Source organism: Anolis sagrei, chromosome 6, assembly GCF_037176765.1.
Source record: "Anolis sagrei isolate rAnoSag1 chromosome 6, rAnoSag1.mat, whole genome shotgun sequence".
In the NCBI taxonomy this organism is placed as follows: Eukaryota; Metazoa; Chordata; class Lepidosauria; order Squamata; family Dactyloidae; genus Anolis; species Anolis sagrei.
In genome coordinates, this window is record NC_090026.1 from 51798662 (window position 1) to 51810696 (window position 12035).

General features: G+C 37.7%; 1 protein-coding gene across 2 annotated transcripts in view; it reads left to right on the forward strand.

The window, feature by feature from the left end:
- Positions 1–12035, forward strand: part of KCNH6 (potassium voltage-gated channel subfamily H member 6) — a 152595-nt gene that overhangs the window by 22630 nt on the left and 117930 nt on the right. For both annotated transcript variants that reach the window (XM_060781315.2, XM_060781316.2), the window contains exon 2: positions 10117–10347. In XM_060781315.2, coding sequence (XP_060637298.2) covers positions 10117–10347 — 231 coding nt within the window. The remainder of the gene's footprint in view (positions 1–10116; positions 10348–12035) is intronic.

The window sequence follows — 12035 nt, forward strand, 5'->3', positions numbered from 1 at the left end:
TTAGTAGAACACTGGAGTGGAAGATAATATTATTTAGATGATACAACAATGTAATGGACATATCAGAAAATACATTAACACTTCTAACTATGTCTACTGAGAAATAAGTGTGTTCAATGAGGCTTATTCAGCTAAATAAGTACAGAATTGCAACTTGTAAATCCAGGCAAACAGAGATTAGTCACTAAGAAACAGTGGTGCTTTTTTAAAATGTTGGACTGGGATTTGATAGATCCCAGTTCAAAGAGTTCACAGTCAATCATGAAACTCACAAATGACCTTTCTCAGCCAAATCTCCCTCACAAGATTGTTGTGAAAACAAAGTGAGGAGCAAAGTCATACATGCCACTTCACGGGAGTCAAGGCAAGATGGAAAGTTAATGTATAAATAAGTAGTCCTGTTTTTTAGCCATTGATTGCTCAGTTCCTTTCCATCTGTTAGATCCAAACATATGGAGATAATTAAATTACAGACATGGATCAAAGATCAAAGTAAAACAGCAGTCATGGATCAGTGAACAGGCCTGCTTATTCTAAAAGAGCGAGCATTTCGCAATAGAAAATGCTCCTTTACCAGGGATGAGAATGTAAAAGGAGCCTGCTGGATCACATCAGAAACCCATTCAGTTCAGCATCCTGTTTCAAACAGCCCATGAGAAGGGCAGGAGGGATCTCTCCTCTTCCTCCAACTATATATGGTCTCTAAACACAGGGATTCAATTCAGCTATAGCTGTATATTGCCACAATAGCCAATGACAGGCCAGTTTCTCACAACACAAAAGGAGAATGATGTGCAGTTCTCTGGAAGTTGTTGAATTCAGACTCCCATGAATCCTTACTTCCAGGCTGTTATGGCCAGAATGGATACTATCTGGAGATCAACAACTTCTCAAGGGGTCTATAATTCCAATCCTTGTTCCATTAATTTGTCCAATCCTTCTTTAAAGGTGCCTGAGCTACCAGATATCACAAACAGTGAGAATGATACTTTTGAATTACTCAGTGCCCAGTACTTAAGCCAAGAATGGGCATCTTTGGTAAGAGCAGCCACTTTTGGTTTTGATTTTCATGATGCCTGAGTGAATTTGGGAGGAATGTGTAGCCCTCCAATAGAGAAACCACCTCAAAAGAGATACGGAAGTTATATTGCTCATCTTTAATTTAAATTTTCTTTTATAGGAAAGGTGTTCAACCCCATGATCATTTAACTTACCTTTTCTAAACCTTTTCCAATTCTGTATCATCTCCCTGCCACTTTTCCCAAAGGCAGAAGGTCAGAACTGTACACTGTTGCAAATGTGGCCAAAGCATAGATTTCTGTTCAGCACTGATCATTCTATTTTCATTCTTTTCGTCATCATCCCTAGTATGGAGCCTGTTCTGTTTAACGACTATACACTGTGCTGATGTTTCATTGATCTATCCACCATGTTACAAAGTTATCTCTCTTATGTAGTTATTGCCAATTCAGCCACCATTAATGTAGTTATGATTTTTGGGGTTTTTTTGTCACATTGTGTAACAATTTAGGATTAAACTGAATTTCATTTTCTTCCTTTGTTGGTCATTCATTCAATTTGGAGATAAGCTTCTCTCAGTCTACTTGGATTCTCCCCATTTTGAATCATTTGATGCAATGCGCTAAACTCACTGCCTTGTAGCTTTCCTGGCTCAACATATCTGATGAATGTTTAAATATCACAGATATCTCAATAAGTTCCTTGGAGAACCCCACTGTTTTTGTTTCTTCTGTTGTATTAATTGTCCACTCATCCCTGCCTTCTGTTCCCTGTTCACTCACCAATTACTAATCTGTAAAAGAAGCCAGCTTCTTACTGCTTGACCATTACATCCATTTGGGAGGCTTTGATCAGGAGATATTGCAAAATGCTCATTGGAACTCCAAATATACAGCATTTTCTGAATCACCCCTTTTGTGTGCTTGTTAACACTCTCAAAGTATGACAAAAGGTTAGTGAGACTTCTAGTGGAAGAGCCCATGCCAAGTCCTCTTCATTCTGTCTTCAACAATATTTTCCACCCATTTAGTTTGAATAGGCTTTAAGCCAACTGGCTTCTGTAATAAAGAGTCACATTAGAATGGCTACTTTCCAGTGCTTTTGGGGAGAATGACAATTTTACTAGCATATTTTGTTAGGAGATTTGAATTATTTAATAACTCTGGTGTGTGTGCCATTGGGGCGGAGTGATTTGTTACTTTTTTATTTTGGCAATTAGCCCTACAACTTTATTGTTATCATTTCTATTTGATTGAGTCATTCAGTCATTCTCCTGGGAAAAGATTGATTCAAAAGAGAGAAACTTTCCCAATATTTTGGTTTTTTAATTATAATTTTTATTCTGAAGAAAAAAAATCTGTAGTGATACAATAAAAGGGGGAGAACATTTCATGACTATAGAAAAGTGGGAAATAAAGTGAGAAATAAAAAAATAAACTAATTTCTAAAAGAAGAGAGAAAAAAGAAAAGAAAAAAAGAAAAAATCCTAAAATAGAGCAAGAGTGGAACAGAAATTTGGTACTTCCTATCTTCGCCTCGAAGAATTAATATCTAAGGTAAAGGTAAAAGTGAGTTATTTATATAGTGCTAGTCCTTTTAAAGTTTGAATTCAATCATTCCATGTATTTCATATAATAGCTTCTACTATTATTTCCAGATTTTTGTTTTTCAAATAACATTTCAGGGGTGTCCAGTCCATTTTCTTTTTGGGATTTGGGGAGAGACATGAGATTTAATATCCCAATATTCTGCTTTGAAGATGGATGCAATGATTTTAGTCAACTTCTCTGCAATTTTTCTGCCCTTCTTCAACATATTCCCGCACTATCTAATGATTCAACCGGCTGGTTTCCTGATTTTCATTTATTTACCTCATTCATTTTTGTTTATTAATATTTTTAATGATTGAGGAACACATTGCTAAGACTTTAAGAGTGTTTTTCTCAAAGTGACATCTTCCAGATGTAACTACAAGTCCTATTCTTCTTAACCTGTATTGAGACAAACAATTTAAGAATCATCAAATGTGTTTTTACTACTTTCCTTATGATTAGCTTACCTTTCCTTTGCCAGCGTCTGCTATCCCTTTTGTATGCTCCATCTGGGCAAGAATTCCAACATCAAAACAAAGTCTCCTCATCAGTTTCCCTTTAACTATGGCTTTAATTTTTTAAATAAAGTTTTTCTTCATAATTTCATAGTGGTCACTTTGGACATTGTTAGCAACTTCCTGCTTGTTTGTATGTTGCATTTGATAACACTGTGGTTTATTCCAACTCAGCTTGGCAACATATACATTTTGCATAAGGCTATATGACCTCTTCAAGGTTGTCTCCTCTCTAATTCATTATATGAGCAAATGTTCCAAGGCAGCTTTTCCAAACCTGATATCATCCAGATGTGTCATACAACAATTTCTATTATCTCCAAGTCAGCATGGGTTGGAGAAGGTTGGTCCAAGACACTCTGGTGAAATTTGAGTGTTCATTTTATCAATAAGGGTGATTGAAACCACTAGAACAAATTATATTTCCTTTGCTAGTGTTCCCTATTCCTTTTTCCACCTCAAGATCACCTTCAGAATATTGGCTTGAGCATATCTGCAGTACTCACCTGCTCATTGGACCTTGTATTTCCACTCATATCAACTATGTGGAGGAGTGCAGTCTTCTTACCATGTTCGTTTAGTTTATTGGACTAAATGTCTTTTTTCTGACCTACCACCCACACCATATGACCTTTCCCAGCTTTTCTATAGATTTTATATTGAAGTATAATTTCTATCCCAGTGAAACCTGCTTCCTTGGCTCTTTTATCTGCTCACTGACTTTCTATTCTCATTTAGCACCAAGCATTCCAGTTCCCCCATCTAAACATTTACCCTGTTCACTAAATTTATTTGGCATGTCCATTTCCTTCTGTGACAGTTCCAATTCTTTGAATGACTGCTGTCTCTTTGTTCATTGCCAACCTGTAAAACATTTCATAAAATATGGGGCAATTACAACTTAAGAGCACATACAGTCTTCAGAGAATAATTCGAGTGGAAGGGGCAAAAAAGAAACCAGCTCAATTTTGGAATTACCCACACATCAAGCTTGTCTATCCCATTTTCTCCCAGTGATGGCTGGTGCTTCACTATCAGTAGGATTGCAAATCTACTTTGGGCCGTTAACTTTTAAAAAGCTATTCAAGATGAGGTACCAAGGATAGCTCCTTTATAGTTTGTTTTTGAAAGCAAAGAGAGATTGCTCCAGCTCTGTTTGAGAAATCAACTCTTCCATCTTTTCTCAATTATAACATCAATTTGCAGCACAGGACAGGATAGGTATTCTATGGGTAGTACTCATGTCAACATGATTTATCAGATGCCTGGGGTTTTCCCTCAGGCGTAGAATGTGTACTGTATCTCAGGAAAATGCGACTAACTTCCTCTCTGTTACACACCAGATGTTCCCTGAGTTACAGACCAGATGCTATTACATACCAGAGCTTCTGTTTCCAGTTGCTTAGCTGCAATCATTCATTAGGAGCCATTAAGCATAGAAACATCCTCATCTGTACCTCTCTTCCTTTCTGATCAAACTGGCTGTAGTACTACAGTGGTATTGTTTATATATAAACTTTCCCTGCAGGCTAATAGACTCTATAAAAATAATTCCCAGATAATAAATTGTTGCCAGTCCTAGTCTTTGCTCAGTTATGGAAGCCCATAGGTCACACTTTTTTTTAGCCTTAGAGGAAATGAATGGAAAACCTCTTCTGAGCAATCTCACCAAGAAAAATCTTACAATAGGATCACCATAAATCTGAACCTACTTGAAAAGAGGCAACAACAACAACATACAAATGCTAAATATTATAATATTCAAATCAGAGAATAAATTGTTGTAAAAATATTAATTAAAAATTAAAGTACTCAGATGTTAAAAGCCCCAGCCTTAGTTGCCAGTCAGCTGTCAATACTCTGCCTGGTTAATAAATAGATCTCTGCCTACTGATGGAAGAACTACAGGGAAAGAACATAGTTCAGCCTTCCTTGCAAACTCCAGTCATCCGTCCAAACTCTACTCCTTTCAAAGTAATTTATAGCAGAGGATCAAGCAGATAAACTCTCTTGGAGTGAAACTAAACTTGCTCTTTTAGAATAGCAGTTATTCTGCTTATACTTTCTACACTTCCCCTTTGGCGCTCTTCTTTCTCTGTACTTGTTATTTTGAACTCTCAGCATAGTCGGATCAAGGGACATTGGAACAAGTCACCCTTCCCAAGCCTAAACTTCAGCCTGCTCAGTTCAGTCAAAAATGGACAAAGCAGAAAATGTTCTGTTCCAAGCAATCTTGAAGATCAGTATTTTCTCAGTCTGCTTTATATGCCTAGACATAGTGGTGTCTGCATTTATTTGTTTCTGTCCTTCAGTCTTCAGTTTTCACCACTATCTAGTTTAGTGATGCACTTGTGAGGAGGACACCATATTCCCTAATGACTCTGGCTCATAATTAATTTTGCACACGTTGACTGCTTTAGTTTGTATTTTTAGTAGAAATGTTTGTTGAATTGGTTTTTAACTTTTTTTACTAGTAGTTGTTTTGGCTTGCACCTTACTTTTAATTGGATGTAAGCCATCTTAGGTCCTGTGCAAGGGGAAGGGCAAGATTACAAACAAACAAATTGTGTTTTTCATAAGGACTTCCCGGATTTGTTTTGCATTACTGTAGTTTCCCCCCGACATACTTTTGTCTCTTTTATACTATCTCTGTCTTGATGTATGCCTGAAATAATGGTTCTTTTATTATTTTGACTACTCAAACCAAGAAAATTGGGATATTTTACACCTCTTGTCCTACTTGAATACAGATTTCTTTGTCTTTATATGCAGAAAAATGGACAACAATTTCATTTTGAGCTTTAACTGTATATAACGGCAAAATTCTAAATTGCAATTAACTTCTTTTGTTTTGCTTTGGCCTTGATTAGTACAGCCAGATTTGTGTTTTATTTTGGGGTTTTTTTTTGGGGGGGGGGGGCAGATTTATGTCACAGTGGAATTGCCACTATATTTTATTCCTGCATGAATATTGCAGGCCTTGGTTCCTGTTTGAAGCAATGTAGGTTTTCCTCAATTGAATCTTTTTAGTTCTATTACCATATTGGCCATTAATTTGTTTGAATATTAAAAATAAAGCAAAAAACCCCTAAACCTTTCTCATATTTGGCAACAATGATAGTGGGAGAAATGAAGGAGACATGTTGTCTCAAGAATTCTCACAAGGCTGAAGATTCTTAATATATTATTAAGGAACTTTAGGCAAGGCTAGTGTAGAAAAAACAATTACCTGATGCATTACTGCTCTTTAGGGGTACAAGCTAACATGAACTGTCTATGTGACTTCACAGGAAGAAAAAAACTGCACATCTCCAATACAGTATAAACGAGTAGCGATGCTTGTATAGCCTTTTGAAGAATATATATATATATATATATATATATATATATATATGCAATGGCATAATCCCTAGGCCCAGTCGCTAGGTTGCGAGATAGTACTCAGTTCTGCACTTCATCCACTTCCCTGGCCCTATGATACACTGTTTGCAGTATTCCTCGCCCAGCCCTTCTTCTATAGTTGATTACCATAGGGCCATTTTAGCACTCCTGGCCATTGCTACTGTTGGAGCGCTGATGTATTCAGTTTTATATTTTATTTTATTTCAGTGTCTTTTATCAGGGTTTTTTGTATTTTATGATGTTTTTATTCTTATTTTATTTTTATTTTTCGCTATTTTGATTATAAAGTTATGGTTATGTTGTTCTATATTATCTAACGTGTCTTGCCCTGATGTAAACTGTTAGTATGGCTTTTCTTTTGGCATTGAATATTTGCCATATTTGTTGGAAACCGCCCTGAGTCCCTTTGGGGAGATATTATTTATTTATTTATTTATTTATTTTATAGTTGGAAACAGGGAAAATTATTTGTTAAATTGAACTTGTTTCTTTTTATTTCTTTTTCTTCTATCAGATCTGTTCCCAATGAGTCATGGGTGACCCAACACCTTTTACCACCTGAAATGTGAATTAATATAACCCCTCCATGGCAGAAAGGGCAGGCTTCAGTGCCTATACACATCAGATATTGCCTCCTAAATGCTAGGAGGGTCATTGGTAGATTAGTATGGCACTTCCTAAGAATGGTTATTTCCCAAATGTAGGTTCTATGGGATTCAAAGTAGTAGGCATTGTTGGCAAAATACCTGGTAAATTTCTTGTGCCACAACAGAGGTGGGTTTTTAGGTCACTCTGCCTACAATGTCTGGTCCTGAGGCCCTCTCAAAACCAGGCTTTCGGGAAACAACTGTCTCTGGAGAGCTGCATGGAGCATGCTGGAAATTCAGAGTTTTGCAGAGGGCCCTCTGAGACCAGAGGAACTGCTCCTAGCAATATGCTGCCTTAAGTGATCTCCTCACTACCTAATTGTAGGGCTAAACATGCAACTAGTTATAATTATGAATAGTTTCCGAAAGAAATCTTGATGTGTGCTGTTGAACTCACATGCACATTTACATTTATTGACACTTTTCAACTTTGATCTTCTGCAGTCTGGCTTCCTATCTCAATTGGTAAGGGTTCTATCCTACACTACTATCCAAACAACAATTTATAACATGAATAGTCCTCAGTGAAAGAAAATGGAGGCACCCAAACTACTTTGATATAAATGTAATAGACATAACAACAATGTAGTTGCATCCCCATCTTGATGATGTCAGACATGGGAGCCAGCTATTGTTTCTTTGTCCCAAAATATAAATTGCAATCTGACATCCTCAGTATACTCTGCAGTGACCTTTGGCAAATGAGACTGCAGTCCCTATCTTGAGACTGGTTAAATGCAAACATTTACACAACATCTGACTCAATGTTTATTCTCTTTGTTTCTCCTATCCAAACTTCTTATACTGTCTTGAACTGGAGGTCTCAAAGCTTGCTTATTGTTTTGTGATGCTTATGATGTGGTACTAATCAAAATTGTGGATTCTGGAAATTTCTATTTTGTTTGTTTTTAATGGGTCAGCCGTGGCTAAAGGAACTTTAAATTAACCTAATAATGTCTCAGCAGAGAAATTCTGGGTAAATCTCTTTTATTATTTTAACTGATAATTTTGCCAGAATGAAAGCCAAGAAGATGTCATTCAAGGAACCATTCCTGTTAACCATTAATTATTGTAATAACGTTGTTTTTTTGTGTTGTGAAAATGTTTGGTAGTTCCAGCTCTTAATTTTAGGAACGACAAGTGGTGTTTATGGGTAATAAGATGACTCACAATTTCCTGGGATAGAAATACATTTCATTTGCATTCCATTAATTTTCCATTTGCTTACTTAATGAATTGGCATTCATTATTATTAATGAATTCACTATCATTAAATGCTATACACTAAACTATATAATACATTTATTATGTAGATATCCAATGCATTTTGATGTGCTATTTTATCTATTGACAGCTTGAGGGGGCAAGAGGAAAGCTCCAAGACTCTTTTGCCCCCAAATTATTTATTTGTGGTCCAAGGTTTAGCTTAGCCAATGGAAGATGGATTTGAATAATTCAGAATGCTAAAACATTTTCAGGAAAGTCAGGATATTATATATAGAAAGGGGGGTGGGATATAGTGAAAAATTAGCACAAGAGTCTCTCACATTCAGTGCACTACTATTGCAAAGCTACTCAGCAAGCAGCTATGTTTGGATGATAACAACAAAAAGATGATTACAGCAGGAGGAAAATTGATATTGATAACTACCATTCCTATAGTGAGATCATAGACTCATAATAGCAACATTAGCTCAGAGTTTAACTCAACTACATCTATATAAATAAAACTATAGTGTTTGTTTGTGGTATTAACAGAACTCAAAAACCACTGGACGAATTGCCCCCAAACTTGGCCACAAGACACCTACTAACCCAAGGAGTGATCATCACTAAAAAAATTAATTTTGTCATTTGGGAGTTGTAGTTGCTAGGATTTATAGTTCACCTACAATCAAAGAGCATCCTGAACTCCACCAGTGATGGAATTGAAAAAAAATATGGCATACAGGACCAACAGAAAACACTAGAAGGGTTTGGTGGGCATTGACCTTGAGTTTTGGAATTGTAGTTCACCTACATCCAGAGAGCACTGTGGACTCAAACAATAATGAATCTGAGCCAAACTTGGCACGAATATTCCATATGCCCAAATAAGAACACAGATGGAGTTTGGGGAAAATAGACTTTGACATTTGGGAGTTGTAGTTACTGGGATTTATAGTTCACCTACAATCAAAGAGCATGTTGAACCCCACCAATGACAGAATTGGGCCAAACTTCCCACACAGAACCCCCATACTTAAGGCCATCCTCCCTTCACCGGGGCAAGAAAACTCCCTTCACCGGGGTAAGAAAACGTAATCAAAGCCCTCGTGACAAAGAGCCATCCAGCCATAGATATATATGATTCACACACACAGATATAGTATCATAGATTTAAAAGGGACCCCTAAAGAAGGACAATTATATATTGCCTGTTCCAGAGTGGGCAAACCAGACAATCTCCACATCAACACTGACAAGGAAAGAGCAAGAAATACTGTTTAACCGCAAGCATAAAGAAATTGCATATATTAGAAACCAAGACTTTCCAATTACTTGATTTTCCAGATTACCAGACTGGGCCACAGCAATGTGTGGCAGAGGACTGCAAGCATGTTTGTAAAAACTGACCATTCTGTGATACATACTGGCCATTGGCAGTTGGTGGGTCTTGTGTATGGAGCAACAGATCTCTTCTGGGCTTTGTATAGCATTAGAGAAACTCTCCAAGATTCTGAATCTGGAAAATAGTTCAGAGCCTTGAGTGTCATCTATAAAATCTAAAGCAAAATGTGGTATGGATTCACCAGGATACTGACAACAAAACCATCAGCCACAACTGGCATTCGCATAAATACATTTTTGCTCTGTCTTCCATTTTATGTTGGTCCACCCAACGGGTTCATGGTAACTCATATAACTTATCTCTTGTTTTTCCATCCTACCTCACCACAGATCGCAAGTTCCTCATTGCCAATGCACAAATGGAGAGCTGTGCCATCATTTACTGCAATGATGGTTTCTGTGAGATGTTTGGCTACTCCCGGGTGGAGGTGATGCAGCGGCCATGCACCTGTGATTTCCTCAGAGGGCCTGACACTACACACAACTCCATTGCACAGCTGGGCCAGGCATTGCTTGGATCGGAGGAGTGTAAGCTGGAGATTCTCTACTACAGAAAAGACAGTAAGAAATTATTTTACTATTTAGAGTCTAGTAACTAGATCGTAGCTAACGCTTGTTAGTACTGTGAAAAAGGAAGCAGTGTAAACCTCCTTTTGATGATCTTTTACTATGAAAAATCCTGTGATGAGACAATCCAAGATGAAACAAGGGAAAGTGCTAGTAGCTGAAATTTCTAGGCTACATGGCACTCAGTGAGCTACTGGGATACTCCCTTCCATGGAAATAACCCATCCTCATTTCCTCCCTCTTTTCATTCCTTTTGAAGCAACCAGAAAAAGAATACCCACAGATATTGAGTCAGGAAAGTTCTTGCTCTGCATCCGCTCCACTATTTTTTGCGACTAGCTGAGTGGGCAGTTAGTTTCACCCATCTCCTCCCTTCTACATGTCTACTACATTTCAGGGATAAAGTAGTTTTATGTTGTGTGAAGGGCTCCTGAAATGTCTTAGAAGTGTGTGGAAATGAAGAGCACTTGCGCCTGATGAGGTCCTAGGAGTGGCAAGTCATAGGCAGTCTGTCAGTGAATGAAAGCAAGGAAAGAACTACATTTCTAAAATTCTTGGTATGCCCCCAGAATTTTATTTCTGAGAGTTCCTAGAAGTCGGAACACAACAGATGTGCCAGTTCCAAATACAGTCATGAACAATGAAAGCTAGAAGATTAAAGGATGCAGCTGCAACATTAGAAAAGCTGAAGTCCGTAATAGGAGAGTCACTGACAGTCAAGGAGACTTGAAAGACACCTGTGTTCCCCTTCTCCTTTCTGGATTTGCTTTCTACTTTGTTCCATCTACATATATTTCAACACTCTCATACAAAACCACTTCCCATCCTAATTTTCTTTTCCATGAGTTACATTTTGCTTCTGGTCCTAGATAACAGACCCTTTCACTCCCTCCCTCTCTCACACATCTAATCTCTTTTTTCTTTCCTCCCCCCAGCCTATTTCCCTCCCTTCCATTTTTCTTCTTTGCCAGCCTTGAGAAAGTATTCATGTCTATTTTTAAAACTCTGTCCCACTAACAGGGTGAATATCATTGTCTCTGCTGCTTGACCCTCAGTCTGTGATCATTCATCTCTGTATTATAAAGTGGTGTTACTGGCTGGGGAAAGACCCAGTGTTATTGGCAGCTGCAGCTTAATTAGATGACAGAGCCTCCATCCATTAGGTCTGTTTCTCACAGTGTTGCCAGCGGTCTTCAGAACCTGTCTGCAGTTTATTGCTCTGTGACTTGTATGGTCCTTTCCATGCTTTTGCAATCCACTAGAGACAAAACAGTTAGTGGCTCATGTTCAAAAACAGTGTCTGGTGCCAGAGAAAGAGAATAAACAGTGGGCAGATTGCCCACGTTTCTCAGAAGAGATGAAACACTGAACAAGGCACCCTGAATTGCACGAACAGCAGAGCAGTGTAAGAAATGGAAAATTAGTATCTGTATATATCCAGTATGCCACATACAGAACACTGTTATCTGTATTAATAGGCCATATTTGACATATAAAGATATCTTTGCTTATTCTGCTTGATATTTTATGCTACTTCTCTTTAAGGGTGTAGAATAAGGAGGTAGGCAATACAGTCAGGGTGTTCCACAGGCATCTGAATATCTCGTTCAACCCACTTTCTGGCATCTGAGTACTCACCAAGCATTGCTCACAGATGTAGATCAAACCCTAATGCAATCACG